At 33.1% G+C, this 17,381-nt stretch overlaps 2 protein-coding genes across 2 annotated transcripts; both read right to left on the bottom strand.

Annotated features, from left to right (window-relative positions):
* Positions 1-5,856: 5,856 nt before the first annotated feature.
* On the bottom strand, positions 5,857-9,369 carry LOC102588526 (transcription factor HY5). The gene is made up of 4 exons (XM_006361661.2): positions 9,155-9,369; positions 8,706-8,883; positions 8,404-8,560; positions 5,857-6,332 (listed from the first exon to the last, which is right to left on the bottom strand). Exons 1-4 carry the CDS (start codon positions 9,249-9,251, stop codon positions 6,288-6,290), a joined length of 477 nt encoding a protein of 158 aa, XP_006361723.1. The 5' UTR covers positions 9,252-9,369; the 3' UTR covers positions 5,857-6,287.
* Positions 9,370-12,538: 3,169 nt separating this feature from the next.
* LOC102588193 (protein OVEREXPRESSOR OF CATIONIC PEROXIDASE 3) lies at positions 12,539-17,048 on the bottom strand. Its single transcript, XM_006361660.2, has 4 exons — positions 16,783-17,048; positions 15,030-15,395; positions 14,182-14,487; positions 12,539-12,854 (listed from the first exon to the last, which is right to left on the bottom strand). Exons 1-4 carry the CDS (start codon positions 16,972-16,974, stop codon positions 12,717-12,719), a joined length of 1,002 nt encoding a protein of 333 aa, XP_006361722.1. The 5' UTR covers positions 16,975-17,048; the 3' UTR covers positions 12,539-12,716.
* Positions 17,049-17,381: the final 333 nt, after the last annotated feature.

Below are 17,381 nucleotides of genomic sequence, written 5' to 3'. Positions count from 1 at the left end.
ATATCGGCGCTCAATACTACTCCCAAAATATACTACTAGCTCTTATGTTTAAAAACATAACTTCTTTATGTGGTTTGAGATAATTGCTCAAAACTTAGCTCAAAGGCTCTTCTTGGAAATCAAAGTTTCCTCTCTTGCTTAATTATGAAAGCTTTTACTCTTTAACTGAAAACTAGCTCAAAGGCTCTTTTGAAAATCAAAGTTTCCTCTCTTGTTTTAAATGTGAAAACATTTTAAAGTCTTTTAAAATACATAGTCTCCATATACTCTTTTAAAGAAAATGAACTTCAACCTTTACTTTTTACTCAACTCAAAACTCAAGTTTTTTGTAAAAGACTTTTGGAAAACTCTATGAACTTCTCTTAACTTTCCTTGAATTGAATTATGGATTCAAGGCTCATGATCTCATGTTTATGGATGATTTCATGATGTTTAGGCGTACCTTAGAGTGCAGAAATCAACTAGAAAATTTAGGTACGTTTCAAGGGAACTAGTATGAAAAGAAGTGGGAAAAAGTAGAAGACCTAGCGTACCTGGCGCAATGAGTGGCGCGGGGAGCCAGAGGGTAAATTTCAGAGACTGGCTTGGGGCGCTCTGGCTGGAGTAGAGCCCTAGAGGCCAAACTTCAGAGCACTTTGTAGGGCACTCTGAGTGGCGCAGCGCCCCACCCACCCCTTTTCTCCAGATTTTGACGAATTCTCTTGGTCGTTTTTCAACTCTAAACCCTCTAAACTCAATTGGGTCTTTCCCCAAACACGTAGATTCGATTACATAATCAAAATATGCAAGAATCTACTCAAAACGACACCTAATTTCATGAATCTAAATCAAGAACTCCTCAACAACACCAACAATCAAGATTCAAACGAAACTTTCAACAATATTCATCAAGAACTTATAAACTCTTCTTTCAAGAACATAATTACGCTGAATCAAATCATGATTGGCATGTGGGTGAACTAACCCAATGCTATGTGATCTCACATACCTCGTAGGTATCACCCCTTGACGAAATCCACCATCTTAGCTTCAAGAACTTGACGATTCCTTGTCTCTTCTCCTCTTCTTTTCTCTTCTCTCAAAACCCTAACTCTTTTTGATGAAACGTAAACTGAACCAAGTCAGTTTAGACCCCAACTTAATTACCAAAAACGGAATTTATTAATTGGGTATGAAAAAGACCAAAATACCTTTCTAAAATCCGGTTTTGACTTTCCTTATCTAGACAACCCAACGTCAATTAGACATATCTCACTCATACAATCTCAGAATTGAGCAAACTCGGCGGCGTTGGAAAGATAATGCAAAGATCTTTCTTATGGTATCTGGTATAATACATCACTCATACTGAGCTAGGAGTTATGGTCATTTGAAGTTGACCCAAAACTCAAACTTAACATAACTTAACCAATTTTCCAGATTTTTCATTCTTTCCAAAAATGACTTTTTCTAATTCTAGCTCTTTCTAGTTCTTTCAAATAGCGAGGTGTTACAATTTTACTGTTAGTTAGATACAAGATTTCGCTTGATGACAACTCATTTATATATATATATATATAACACAAATACATTAATTGAAAAAGAAAAAACTACTAGGTTCGAACAACCCCATATGGGCTTCTTACTCAGCTTCTATTGGCGGCCAGTCAAAGTTGGGTGCCAATCTTGTTGTGTTAAATATTATTTTAGTTTTCCATCTCCTAGTACTTTTTATGTTAGAAGTAATTTACTCGTAAGTTTGATGAATGTACTTGAAGTCTGATGAAATACAATAATACCTTCAACAAATGATGTTAAGACCATATTGCAACAAACTGACTTTGTTGTGGCTTCTTTCTCCCTTTTATTGGTATTTCTGTTGTGATGATGAAGCCTTCTTTCCCTTTATGCAGCCTAGTTATTCCACTTGAGATACCGATTAGTATTAGTTGGTTAATACATTGTGATTATTTTACATTGACATAGAAAAAATGAGAGCAACTACAATGTTGTTTTGGATAGTTTTGATTACTGAACTTACCTGGAGAGTTATCATACCAATTATCAATTGATTTGGCTGTCTTATATATTGTGGACAAATAGTTGAATGTACATCTATTGCAAAAGTTGTGAAGTTTCTTTTCTATACTAATTCTTGGATTTGATAAAGGTGATCATTGTGTGTACACTGGTTGTCTTCTAACATACCTATTTAGCATTGGTCATCGAGCTTGGTGTTATTGCTTATCTGCAGGATACATCATCTTGCCAGTAAGTAGTGGAATCCTTAGCATAACAGGTGATCTGAGTGTGTGTCATTATTAGGGCCAGATAATAGAGCTTTGTACGGTGTCATTTTAGGAAAGCTTAAGACTCTAATACAAGTGATATTCTAGAGCTTTGTGCAGTGTCATTCATGTTCTTTTTTTCTTTTCATTTTGGATAAATCAATAGTGCATGGCTCAAAACTTTGAACCGTGTTGTGATCGTAATTTTCACATCACGTGCTGCTCTCTTATCACTAGCCAAAGTCTTGAGGTTGTACTTTCCCGGATGATTGAGTGCATATTTTGTACAGTTATAAGTTAATTACCAGGTGGATTATGTCTTAATGCAATTACTCATTGCTTCTATAGTGATGCTTTCTTTCTTATTACGAGTTTGTCCTCCTTTAATACAATTTCATGAAAGTATTGTCTGAAATTTATGAACTCCATGTTAGAGAAAAAACTTGCCTAATCAAGGGTGTGTTCGGTACAGAGGATAATGTTTTCCAATTTTATTTGCAACTTTCTTCTGGTTTAGGTCTTAATGCAAATGTAAAAACTTGTTCTGTTTACATTTGAATATATCTAAAATTTTCTGGCTCATAATAGAGAATACAGTGGTGTGCTTACTTCTATTTGTCTACTGATTTAAGAGCTTATTGTTTACATAATTGAATAGTGCAATGACCACGTCCTATTTTTTTCCAGTAGGCACCTAGTTGTATTTGTACATTCTTCTGCATAAGATCTTGTTTCTAAACTTGGTGCGATTTGAACCTTAGTTTCCACAGTTCATAACTTCAATAACTATTAGTCTATTATTCTGCTCTCTTTAGTTCTGTATAAATTCTATTACAACCAGGCACCAGCTTGATGTCATAATTCTTGTTCTGTTGCCCGGATATATATATAACCTCTACTAGCTTTGGTCCATTGGTTATATACATTGATAACGTAAATATACACAAATAATGTATTGTATTAAGAAACAACTAGAAGTTTTTGGTATATTTATCATCATTATTACTTTAATTATGTATCTAGCTTCTAATTTGGGTAGGATTTAACTTCTATATATTGATAACGTAAGGAATTTAACTTGTATACACATATAATGTAAGAATTTAAGAAAAAACTTGAAGCTTTAAGTATGTGTCTTCATTATTGCTTCAATTATATATCTAGTTTCTAATTTGGGAAGGGTTTAACTTATATAAATTGATATCATTTATCTTATATACACCAATAATATAGATTATTTTCACTTTATTACTGTAGTTAGTGCCTTGTTTTTTAAGTTGCTAATTCCACTTCTTATGGACATTTATATGTAGTTAACATGACATTTTCACTATCAATGCACAAAGGTTAAATTCATTTGAAAAATATAGAAGCTAAATTTTAGGATTACCTTTTTGTTTTTTCAACTTTCTCCTAGGTCCCAATTTGTTTGGCATTGGTCTCTTATCTGAATCAGGTTGACTATGACTATTTTTAGGGGCCAGATATACAAGAATGGTTTAATATTTAGAAATTGAAGATATTTGGATACATCGAGAAGTAACAATTTGCAATTCTCGTAATGAAAAGGGTGAAAGAAAACATTTTAAGATGTTGAGCAAAGTTCAATTAGTTTGAATCTTGGGAGGTAAAGTATGTCATTTTCATAGCATGATTTACAAAACTCTTATTAACATGTGTATTTTACAAATGTACCAATGTGCATATTTTGTGTTGTAAATTGTTGTTCTGCCATAGTCTCGAATTTCAAGTTTCTTATGAGAGGAAAAGAAACAAATTAGTTTACGTATGTATTAATTTTTTTCTTCTTATCTATGTATTACGAGAGGAAAAGGAAATTCTTCATTTGTTTGAATGACACTATAAAATATAGTAATTGAGGAAAAATGTTTACACCCTAAGTACTATTTTAAAAATTAAATTTGAGGGCAAGGCTCGTTTTATTGGTTAAAGAAGACAAAATCATGGAAAAAATAGACAAAAAAAAGCCCAAATCAGACCCAAAATAAAATGAAAAAATTACAGAAATCCCACATTTTAGTTTACTTATTACCATTATCCCCTATAAGTTTTACAAATCTCCAAAATTTCTCATTTTTGCGCATCAGATAGTGTATCTCGCGCATTAGATTAATGTATCAAGCGCTTATAATTATTGTAATCTACGCGCATCAGATTAAGTGTATCATGTATAAAATGTACATCAGATTAGTGTATCATGTATAAAATATAATGTATCTTACTTAACGATTAATGTATCTCGCGCATCAGATTAATGTATCAGCGCTTATATTATTGTATCTCGCGCATCAGATTAGTGTATCATGTATAAATATAATGTATCTTACTTAACGATTAATGTATCTCGCGCATCAGATTAATGTATCAGCGCTTATATTATTGTATCTGTTTGAGGGATTTCTGTAATTATAAACTTTTAAGGGATAAATTATAATTTTGCCTTAAAAGTATGTTATTTCTGTAATTTGCCCAAATAAAATCTGTTGGACAACCCAATGATAAGTTGATCCACTATCTAGTACTAATACCCAATACTACCATTAATATAGTTCTACAAAAAAAAGAAGATAATTTTGAAAACTAGTTCAAGTGAAATAATATTTTTTTAATCAAAAGAATAACTTTATTTTCGCATGAAACTCATGTCCAAAAACATGATCTCAAATGAGAATAGTTGAAACTTTTACATTCATTTCTTCTTGAACCAAAATAAGAAAAAACTTCGTTTCTTCTATTTATTTCAAATCATTTCATTTAGACAAATGGTTCCATAGAAAGAAGGATATTGATATACCTATTAAAATTGGGATCAAATGATCAAATTTTAAGAACTTTGTAAGGGATAAGGCACAAATACCTCTAAATTGTAACAGAAATCCAGAGACATACATTAACTAAATTAAGGTCATATTACCCTCGAACCTATTTTTTGTAATTTCATATATCTTTTTGGCTTACGAGACATCCAAACATCTTTTACGCGCCTCAACTACATGGAGTCACGAAGTGTGTCACGTAAGCCAAAAGATGTATAACATTACCAAACAATAAGTTCAGGAGGTAATAGGATCTTAATTTAGTTAAGATATGTCTCTGAAATTTCGGTTATAATCTAAGAAATATTTGTGTCATTTCCTTCTGTCTTTTTGAGAAAATTTAAGAACCCTAACTTTGGGACCAAGTCAATTTTCACCTATAAAATTATTGTAAAATCATTCCTTCAAAAGAAAAATAATAGGTCATCTCTTTTGTCCCTACTTTATTTTGTAGTTTCATTACAAATTATATTTGGTAATAAAATAATTATAATTGAACCATAGTTCTTTGTAGAATTTCACCTCAATTCAAAATATCAAATTATAATTACGACAACGGCTTGATTTTCTTTAGGAGTAATATTGGTGTGATCATCAATCTATCGTACAAAAATAATCAGATTGGAATTCATCTCTTTCTTTTTGCTATTTCAACCTAAATATTTACCTCTCTACTTTCTTTATTTTTATTACATTTTCAAAGGAGCAATCAGGTATGGATCAATTTCATTGCTTGTATGCAAACCTAACAATTTAACTAGTTAACATAATGAATTTTAGGTTTAAACAAATTTGAATGTAGCTAATTGCACAAATTCTTTTACACCGAGTTTTATCAGTACAGCGATTTGGTTTTTAATGAAGATTTCAACTCACAAGGGAACGCTAGCAAAGGTTACAGGTAATTGTAGCATATATCATCCAAGATAGTCCATGCAACTTGCCAAATGCTGGTGACTTTAACAATAGCATAGCCACAATCCTATCCTTCACTTTCTGCTGATAATATATAATCAACAACGCCTAAGAGTAGTAAGTATGTAATGCATCAAATCAGAACAATCCACCCTAAACAAGCATGCATTCTCAAATCCAGAAGAGATTTTCTCTTCATTGCCCACAGAGGATCTAAACAAGAATGATGACATATCGAGTCGATGTAGAGATGAGATCGATCATATGTTTACTTCCTCCCTTCCTTTGCACCTGCTGTTGTGTTCTTCAGTATCTGCAGATTATAACAAAAGAAGTCAAACCCCAAATATACACCATTTACTTTTGACTATCTCCTAAGAAAGCAAATTTACAGCATGGAAAGATTGCAGCATTTGAAATCCTTTTTGTGTGGTCTTTGGAGATTCTTATGGGCCGATTGGACATGCAAATGTGAAATCATGAAAGTTGATGTTTTGTTTAGACATGCAATTTTGTTAGTTAGCAGCATCTGCTACTGGAAACAGTCATGTCAATGGCATTCCAACAATGAGCTGTTTAATCGTGATAAATCCAAGGTTGACTGACTGACAGTCACATAAAGTTGCAATTTCTAAGATGTCTTTATTGATTTTCAGCAAGACTCAACTTATAGTTATTTTAAATATATCTGCAAACCCCAGCTAACTTGAAAGAGAGATGCAGAAATATGCCCAGAAGAATATAATAGATAAGAACCAATCTTAACTGGCCAGAGACAGAGCATATTAAGAAAGGGTTAATATGAACTCTGTGACTTAAAAACAGGCTGAAGAATGTGTATAGATACAACACACGCTCAAGATCGAAATTTATAGGAACCAGTAACTGGTATTACATGTTCACGCAGACGAGCCTTGACAATTGTACCTAAGTAATCTCTACACTTTCCAATTAACATGAGACCATTTCTTAGATTTACTACAAGGTAATAACTAAGAGTAGAAAGCTGACGTCACATTTCATGGATGATTAAGCAAAATTCTTCACATCTCTTGCTAGCAGATATACTATGGAAGCTACAAGACCACTTTACTCATCCATTATTTGTTCAGCTTAAATGCTCTGGACTACATATGATGGTCAGTATAAAGTTATACTTGAGAATATAGAAGGTGAGAAAGCTACCATGCTTTGATCTATGTTCATAAGCTAGTACATTTCTACTGCCCAGAGATCACATAATACTAATGTAACTTCAGGAGGCTGAAGTCATAGCATATTGTTGATAATTCATACTTTGTCTCCTCCTCTTCAATGTTTGATAAATAATTGATGAGACATAACGAAAGCCCAATATAAAAGTGAGCTAAACCAAAGGAATGACAGAGCTTCTAAACTGTTTCTGGATGATACCCCATTCATCTAATTTATTTTTAAGGCCGTGATGTTTGGACCAGCTTTTCCGCACCTTGACTAATTCCCCGAAATACCTACCACCTCCCACCAGCATCAAGTACCAGGTAACTCTGTTCACCAAGGCTAGGACATACGGAAAGAATGACCTAGAAGCTTTTTTTCTCCATTGGGATTTGAACTTGAAACCTCATGGCTCTCAACCACTTCATTGACCAATAGGGCATACCTTTGGGTGCTATACTCCATTCAAGTATATTGGTCTGTTATCCAAAAAATGGGGTGATTGATGAGGATGTCACTCACTGTATTGGTGCAAGGTGTATGACATAGAGGCTTGCATCCGGAGTTTCGAGTGATAAGGGGGTGCCACCAAAACTTAAAGAAAAATTCTACATAGTGATGGTTAGACCAACTACGTTGTATGGGGCCAAGTACATGTTAGTCGAGAACTCTCACGTTCAAAAGATAAAAGTTGTGGAAATGAAGATAATGTAATGGATGTGTGGACATATATACTAGGAGATATAGAATAAAATGAGGATATTTGAAACAGAGATTCAGATATGTGAAGAGAAGATGAACGAATGTATAAGTGCGGAGGTGTGAGAGATTGGCAATAGATAAATTCAGGAGAAGGGGAGGTAAGCGGAAGAAGTATTCGAGAGAGTGAATAGACTGGACATGGCGCATTTTCAACTTACCGAGGACATGACCTTATATAAGAGATTGTAAAAGACACAAATTAGGGTGGGCGGCTAGTAGGCAGTAGTATGTTGTCTTGCTATCCACCCATACTATTAAAGGTTGTTTTAACTTATATAGTAAGAATTAGTCAACAATCTTCAAATTAAACAATGCCTGTGATTCAATAGCATGTGTTCAAATACAATTCCCCCAAGCAAATAGGATATATACATGAGTAATTCTTTTGCAAAAATAGAAGTAGTAGGAGTGAAAAGAATGTTTACATGTCTAAGCATTTGGTTCTCATTTTGCAAAGTAGACAACCTCTCTTCAAGTTCTGCATTCTTTGTTTCCAATTCCTTCACCCTTGCTTCCAGATCTATCAAATATGCTTTCTTCCTCTCCCTTGCTTGCTGTGCTGACACTCTATTTCTCAACAACCTTTTTCACCCCCACAAAAAAAAAAAACAATATTAACTAAAATGCCACTGGTATCAAAAAAACAAAACAAAGTGCGGAAGCCCATAACAAATGACACGTCATGAAATGACAAATGGATACACCTACGTGGCATGATTTTTTTTACCTTTTTAACCTTTTGTTTTCTTTGTCAGCTGGGCTTCTTCCTCTCTTCCTCTGAGTCCCAGCTGATGGTTGAGCTTGACCGGCGGCCGAAGCTCCATCTCTGCCAGAAGCTGACATCGTTCCCGTCGCTTCTCCGCCCATCTCCGGTACTCTTCTGATCTCATCATCACTCTCCATACCTTCAAAAACACAAAACAAAATTTACTCTTAACATTCTTTCACCCCCAAAATCCCAACTATTTAAAAAAACACACACACACACACACATTCTTCAAAACCCATCTCAGAAACTCCAAAATTAAATCTTAGTTTTAAGGAAAAAAGGAACAATCTTTTTACTACTCCTTTCCCCAAGAACCCAACTTTCTCGAAATCAAACAATACCCAAAGACTTGCTCCATTAATTCATCAAAATTAAATACTAAGAAGTTGAATTTAAAATAAAATTACCTTCTTTGAGTTCAAGATGTAAAGCTGAACTAGAAGATCTCTCACTACTTGAAGGTAGTGAACTAGCGGCAATAGAACTTGTCGCTTGCTCTTGCATTTTCCTCTACACTCAAAAAGCAAGCTTAGATACACTTAATTAAGGGAAAGTAGAGTTTTGTATTGTATTGTATGAAGATTCAGATATTCAGAAGAAGAAAAAAATAGCGGGACATGAATGTTAAACAAGGAGAGGAGAGAGAGGAAGCAGTTTTATGGAATAATAACCGTTGGATCAGTTTCATATCTGACGGATATAAAGAGGTGATCGTGGATGCTTTTGAAGCCATAAGTTGTCGGCTTAATCAAAGGTTGATACGTAACTGTCGTGGACAAATGCTAGCCTTTAGATTCGATAGGATTAACGGCTTTGATTAATTGTTCTAAACTTTTAAGTAGGTACAACGTATCGGGACCACCTATTTTTGCTGGCTTAATAAAAAGTGCTATTGTTTCTCCTTGGAGCCAAAGTTGTTATTACTGTTTTGCCCATGATAGATATTTTATCAACTCCATCTATTCACTTTTTTATACTTTCTCCATCTCTTTTTTTTTTTTAATCAATCAAATATGACCCATAGCCCCCTTTTATTATTTTATATATGGAATTATACACACTAGTGAGGAAATAGCCCGTAGAGACGGGCCCAATATTAACTTTTAAAATAATATTAATGACTACCTTTTTTCTCTTGATAAATAATTAAATTATAGTGAAGCAAAGAGAAACTTTTTTTTCTCGAAAATATGTTGAAGCTGCTCAACTTTAGCATGGGACCCACATGGAAAAAGAATAAACTACGGAGGAGGTGTTTTTATTTTGTCTATTATGAGAAATGTTCATCCAATATAACATATAGTACAATACAATTAAAGCCTTAAAGCTCTCAAGTGGGAAGCTTTAAATGACCAAAATACCCCTTAATTTATTCTTATTCATAAGAAACACATGTCGATGGTGTGTTGACTGTTTGATGTCTAACCGCCACTTATATAATAAGAGAATACTTATATACTAGTGATGAAGAGATTTACATAGTGCACGGATCTAATATTTATTCATAAATTAATTTTTAATTAATGTTGATTAAATGATTTTAAATTTTAAATTTGAATAAGTTATATATATTCATATGGTAGTAAACAGTATGGTAAAATGAATATGTGATAAATATTATTAACTTTAATAATTTTAAGTAATTTTGATTAAATAATTTTAATTTTTTTAATCTAAAATAAATTATAAATATTTGTAATAGTGATAAATTATCTTGCTCTTCTTTCTCAAAAAATTTATGTGAGTGGACATTGTCCTTTATTTTTTAAAAAAATTGAAAAGTAATGTTAAAAATTGTATATTTTATTTTCTTCACTTAAAACTTAATCAACATATATAAAAATCATTGTTAATTCATATAACATTTGGTTGTTTTTCTCATAAATCAGGTAAGTTATGTGAAATTTTTTGTATTGTTGCATTACTAATTCATGCATCACTAATTTTTAAATTAGAATTTTTACATTACTAATATCTAATAGTTACATTAAATTCTCAATATAATATCTATAATGTTAATCCTTGTATATTTTGTCTCTTAACCAAGTTATCCCTTAAGTATGAGCTTAGTTATTTTGAGGTATTGATAAGATATACATTCTAATTTAAATCTTTAAAATTTTATGAATCAATAATACTTTTTTCATTTTAATTTGTTTGTCTAATTTTAAATATTATTTAAGTATATCATATATAACTCATTCTTAAAAATTAGAATAATTTAAATTTTGATTGCACTTAAAAATATTTCATTATGCTAATCTTTTACATTTTTTAATTGTTTTTATACAAAAAATACTTTTAAAGAATATTTCTATATTAAAGTTCTAATAACATTGTGAAAATTGTATGATACACTGTTTTTTTCTCACTTTGGATGCTCAATTTTTTTGATTACTTTGGATAAAAACTCATAAAAAAAATTCTATAATTAAGATTTTTGCATATAATAATTAGTTAGTGCTAACATAAATGTGAATTACTTCAAATCCTCCGGTTCATTATGCAATGATGCATGTCAACAGGCTCTTTAAAATTAAACACCAATGTGAAGTAGTCTCATACTTTCAAGATAAAGTGTATAAAGGAACGAAATAGTAGTCTGGTTGCTTTGTCAAATTTGAAAAAAAAAAAATACATGGTCAATAGCACAAAGCACAATAGATTTTAGCAAAATAATTACAAAAATACCAAAATTACCACTATGCCAAACAAGCAGGTTGTCTGGCCGGAGCTTGCTTTGTGCAAACTCCCATAAGAGAAAATATTTTATTTATTACTAGACAAAAATCAGAACATGCATACTTTATTTATTATTTTATCATTTATTTTTATATAATGTTATAAAATTTTAAATTTAATTATTAGTATTTTATATAGTTATTTGATACTAAGTTAGAAAAAGAAATATATAATAAAATTCTTTTCATTTTATAAACTAAATAATTAAATTAGGATAACTATTAATAATATAGGAGCAATTATTATGAAATAGAAGATTAATAGATGAAATACATTACTATTGTATATCTATATTACTGGCTATTACAATTTTATTTTATATTTTTAGCTTTATTTTACTGCCTATTACATTGGAATTCAAAATACCTAGGTTACCAAGTTTGGTTATATTATTACAATCCATTTTATTAACTTCCCTAATAATAAATTGTCCAAATGAATCGTGTTGTAAACTCTCTTGTGTTTATGGTGAAAGTTTCATTAAACACCTTACTTGAGTTACTATTTTAACTTTTTTGGATTTTTTGGTTGCCAGTGTATGAGCTACCTTGCTAACTTCTCTGTAATTAATTATGTTGGATTAGGAGATTTTTCAATTTTCTCAATGCATAACTGCATTCATCATCCATAATGTTAGCAAAAAGGGAAGGAGGGTGTTGAAGCACCTTTGTAGCATCAATTTCAACTTCACAAATGTTTAGATTGTATGCAAGGGCTAGCGGAAGGCCTTGATGGAGAGCATGCAACTCCATATGAGTATCATTTATGCCCATTGTGCGCTACAATGGGGCGGATTTAAGGCTATGCGGGGCGGAACAGGTTTAAAGTTGTGCTGAGCGGGTTGAAATGAATTTTTAAAATGTCATCTTTTACCTAATTCCATACCCTGGCCTCACGGCCCCCCACCCCTCCCCCGTCAATTTTTTTTTATTTTTAAGATAAATATATTTTAGTACCTCAGGAACTTGTAGTGTTCAAAACACGAGATATGCTGGAATGTTAGAAAAAACGTATACATAGTTGGACTCAATGGACCTAAAGAAGATAGGAACAGACAAAAGCTATAAAGATGTTCATTTCTTTTTGTTCATAACCGTCTTTTCTTTACAGAGGATATTGCTATTTACTCCTGTTGTTATAGCTTCAGTAAGATAAATAGCCAAAGGAAGCTGACGGTATCCCAGTTTCACATGTAGAAATTACTTGGTATTTACAAGGAAATTAGTACTATTCAGATATAGATGATGGTTGGTATGGAAGTCGATGAGCAGGAACCCCTTCTTCAGACCGTCTGTCTTCAAACCATTTCAGAACTCTTTTCCGAGGCACATTTGTCACATGCACAATGCTGCTAATCATGGCATTCTGCATAGCAACAACAAAGAGAGTATAAGGATAACAATGTTCTTTGTTTCATTCTAGGTATAGCACTTAGCAATTGTATGCTACTACATCAACAAGCAAGCCACATATCATCCATTTAATCGTAGAGTTTGGAGATATCAATATGAGGAGTCACGAGTCACACATGAAGTGCAATAATAGAATGATTTAGCAGTGCCCAGACTGGGTTTTCTAAACAAATCATCAGCATCCCCAGTTATATCAATTAATGATACCACGGGATGTAAAAGAGAAACAGGTACGACATACTAATTCAGTCAATTGTGCATTCAAAAAGAGAAACATCATCAATTTACGGGAGCAAACGAGAAGAACCCTGACATCCAACCACTTCAAACTAGTCATTGAATCCCCTCCCCTACCTCCAATTTTTTAAATGGAGAAAAAAAAAACTAGTCATCTGGTGCCTGAAAATAGTAATACAAGCATAACTTCAATTATGTACAACAACTACTACACCTCAGTCCCAAATAAGTTGGGATTTTGATGATAGGGTTCAATTATGTGATCCAAGTACTTTAACTTGGTGGTTCCTAATAATAGGGGAACTAGGACACATTTGAACCATGAATAGAGGGGAAGAAAGGTATTAAGTTGATTGAACACATAGATAAACCAATAAGAGGTGCCGATCGCAATGGGTTGCCATTCTAGGTCATCATTTCTTAGATTTATCAACACAGTACTAAAGCTATTACTATCTTCAATCTCTGACTTTTGGTATACAGCTTGCAGTAATCACTCAATTCACCTGAATTTTTTGGCAATTTCTATTCAACTACCAACTACAAAGATATTAGAGTAGAACAGAAAGCCTGAATAAGTGTCTTAATATTTATTTATTTATTTATTTTAAACTGAACAGGTGTCTTAATATTCTCATCACATCCATGCTCATCCCAAAGAAATAAGGAAATTGCAGAAAAAAGATAAACATGAAAACAACAAACACAGATAAAAAGGGGAAATGCATACAGAGAGGACAGATGTGTTGAGATTTGGATATCGAGAGCAAGAAAGCAGATTCACTTATCCCAGATTATACTTGGTCCCTAAGATCCAAGGTGGCAAGAGCCACCACACAACATTGTCAGCCTCAGTCACTAATATTCATATCCCAGACTAGATGATATTTCAGATTGGATAGTTTTCTATTTACTCACACCAAAGTCCCATTGTTCAAGCGCAGAATTAAGCAATAATATGCAGAAGTTCTGTATTCAGCTATGAAAATTTACCAACAGACTAAAAGGGCATCAAACACAAATAGAGAAGTAAAGGGACTCACAGTGGGCCGCTTCGATCGTCTATAAACTTGTTCAAGGGTTTCCAATTGGACTTTCTTTAGTCTCTTTTGAGCAGACCAGTTACTTTGCATCACATGAACTGGCGTTTCCACCTTAGCATCTGGCTTCGCAGCATCACTCATCTCGATGGGAACAGTCTCCAGGGGTTTGCTTTCAGGCTCTAACATTCTGGGGACAGGTTCATCAGGTAAGGCAGCACTCAGCAACACAAGATTTGGTGGAGGATTGCGAAGCATTTCAAGAACAACAGCTCTATCAAGGCATAGGTCAGCAGCAAGATTTTTTATCTGGACGGGAAGGGTAAATATAAGTTCTAAATTATCACCACTAGACATATTCTCTTTACATAGGTAGTAGCGGTTAGAAGAAGCAGTTCCATATTTTTCTGCTCTTCTAATTCTGCTACAGGTTCTGAAACTTCCAATCTATACTTATGATGAGTTTATCTAGCAGAAAGGTGAATACCAGATGCAAAATAATCAATAATAAGCTTCCGATGTAAATAAGTATAGTTTTCACTAATTAACGTCAAGAATACAATGCAAGCCAAAAGCAGATGTCCAGCTATATGCTACAAAAACGATGGAATCTGAAGAATGAAAATATATAGGAAAGATGAGATTAGCAAAGGTAAATTTTGCCCAAGCATTTGAAAACTTTAGACACATGGATAGATAGCACAAATGTTCATAGTACCATATGCTTAATGCTGGAATGCGCGAAGAGCCAGAGTACAACCAAAGTGGCCTTAAAACTCATGAGTAATGAGTAGCTGTAATAAAATTGCGGTATCTGAATTTGAGAAGACTTAATTAAGATTGCAGCTTACATTTAACTTACGCCGTCCCTTTCTCAAGGCATATGCCAGTTTCTTAAGTTGCCAATTTTTCAATTTCACTAGCATATCTTCATCTTCATCATCTTCATTGGCATCTTCTGCTACTGCTTCTTCATCTTCAGCCTTACTACTTTCAATGTTCTCATTGGCAATTGAGTCAATTTCTCCTAGTAGTTCATCATCCTTCAGTGCTTCCTCCAATTCACGTTCAAGTTTCGCGAGGTCCTCCTCAGTTATATCATCATCGTCCAAGGATAGTTCATCATTTTTCAGATCTTCTTCCAGCAGCTGAAAGAGTGCCTCAAAAGCATCTTCATCTATATCATCAACTTCCTCCGTATCTTTCCTAGGTGAACTCTAAACAGGAAGCAAACAGAGCCTCGGGTTTAGCAAACAATAGTAAAAGGTGTGTAATACAATAATTCAGCTGTAAAGAAGAGGTTGATGATATCAAAGTTCATGAGCAAGTATGTGCAAGAAAGCAAAACAAAGATATGTTTCTAAAAAACTTCTAGTCGAGGAAAATAGTTTGAATATTCAAGTGAAAGATCTCAAAAGACCAAAGCACATTAAAAATCATGTACATTCAAAAGGCTAACTAAAAGGAGATTACACTCCACATCCCAGAAAAGATAAGACAGGAATGGGATTCCATCAGCCTGAGAAAGGATTCTTGATTGACATTAACGTGCACAAGAAGAAGTTCATGGGACAGGGCTCTCTCTGATGGATATTCACATGTACCGGAATAAAATAGCTGCAGAAAATCTAACCAACTTGTCAACTGTAAAAGCTATAAAGTTAGTGTTACATGTATGGATTGGAAAATCATTACTCTATATGTCTATCAAATACAATCACACGAAAAAAAGATTTGTCTCCTGGTATTTACCCTTATACTAAAAGCAGAAGGGCAGTAGATCAAGCAGGTCAAAACTGTTTGGCATAATTACAAAAACAAAGAAATTTGTAAACCATCTCGTCAACTGTAAAACCTACAAAGTAACACTGGACAAGTAATTTGACTGGAGCAACAACTGCTGTTGAAATACAAGCCTACAAGGTGCAATTTCCTTAAGATGCTAAACATAAACAAAAAGTCACAGCGATTATGATGCTTTTCCTTTGCTCTATTCAACTACAACAATATGACACATGAAGAACTATGCTATTGACTTGGAACATTTTTCATGATAGGTATTAACTTGGTACTACCTAAAACAATCATATAAATCAGAATTGCTCGTGTCTAGGCCACCGGGGCACCACCATCAATCATCCCTTAGCATGTGTTTGCAAAGCATAACGTACACATACAAGCACATTAAAGTTTCTAATGATTCAAGTAAATAATAAATCCATAAACAACAACCTATATCAGAAAACACAAGAAAATTGCTCAATGGTGACAATGGGAAGGGAATCAGTAGGAAATAAAATTTAAACTCAAACTTTTAGCATACTACCAGAGTAGAAAACTTTAATAAACTTCAATTTCTTTTCAATTCTCACTTAATATTTGATACATTCTTTATGAAAAAACAATTCTAAAAAAGAACTACCCTAAATTCTTCATGTGTATGTACTGCTCATATACTCTAATCCCTAGTAAAGGCATTTTCGTTCTTGCCCCTCTTCAATTTTTCCTCCTTCCCACCCACAAGATAATCTAAAAGAATAGCATCTACCCCTTTAAATATCAAAATAAATTGGAGAGAAAACTGGTTATTTACAAAGGTAGTACCTTTTTCTTTTTGTTGGAAGAAGTGATAGCAGAATTGTTTCGACGGCGAGAGAAAGTAACAAGACGAGAGGAAGAAGAATGAAATGGCAAGGCGATGTTAGTTCTACTTCTGGGCTGACCCAAAAGGAGATGTTCATTGCTGGAACATCCAAGTCTAATGGAAATGCCCAGAGTTGTGGAAGCAGACGCCATTCTCTACTTTCTCAAAACCTTCTTCAAGCCCTATCTGAATTCTATTCGAAGGGTTTAAACAAGGTAATGATGGTAGAGATAAATTACTTAGTTCAGAACAACTTTTAAATATTTATCAATTAAATAAAACTCATAAGTGGGCTCCACTTAATCTTTTTCTACTCCCTCCGTCCATTTTTATTTGTCATGTTACGCTTTTCGAAAGTTAATTTGACTAATTCTCAAAGTTAAATCAGATTACATTAATTCGATATTTCAAACAAAAAATTTAGATATTAAAAAACTACATGAAAAGTACTATAAATTGCAATTGTTTTGCATATCAATATGATGAAAAAATACATCGTAAAATGTTAGTCAAAATTTTTATAGTTTGACTCTAAAAAAGAAACTATCACAATTAAAAG

Source organism: Solanum tuberosum, unplaced genomic scaffold, assembly GCF_000226075.1.
Source record: "Solanum tuberosum cultivar DM 1-3 516 R44 unplaced genomic scaffold, SolTub_3.0 scf00364, whole genome shotgun sequence".
Lineage (NCBI taxonomy): Eukaryota > Viridiplantae > Streptophyta > Magnoliopsida > Solanales > Solanaceae > Solanum > Solanum tuberosum.
This window is presented reverse-complemented; position numbering and strand designations above follow the sequence as displayed.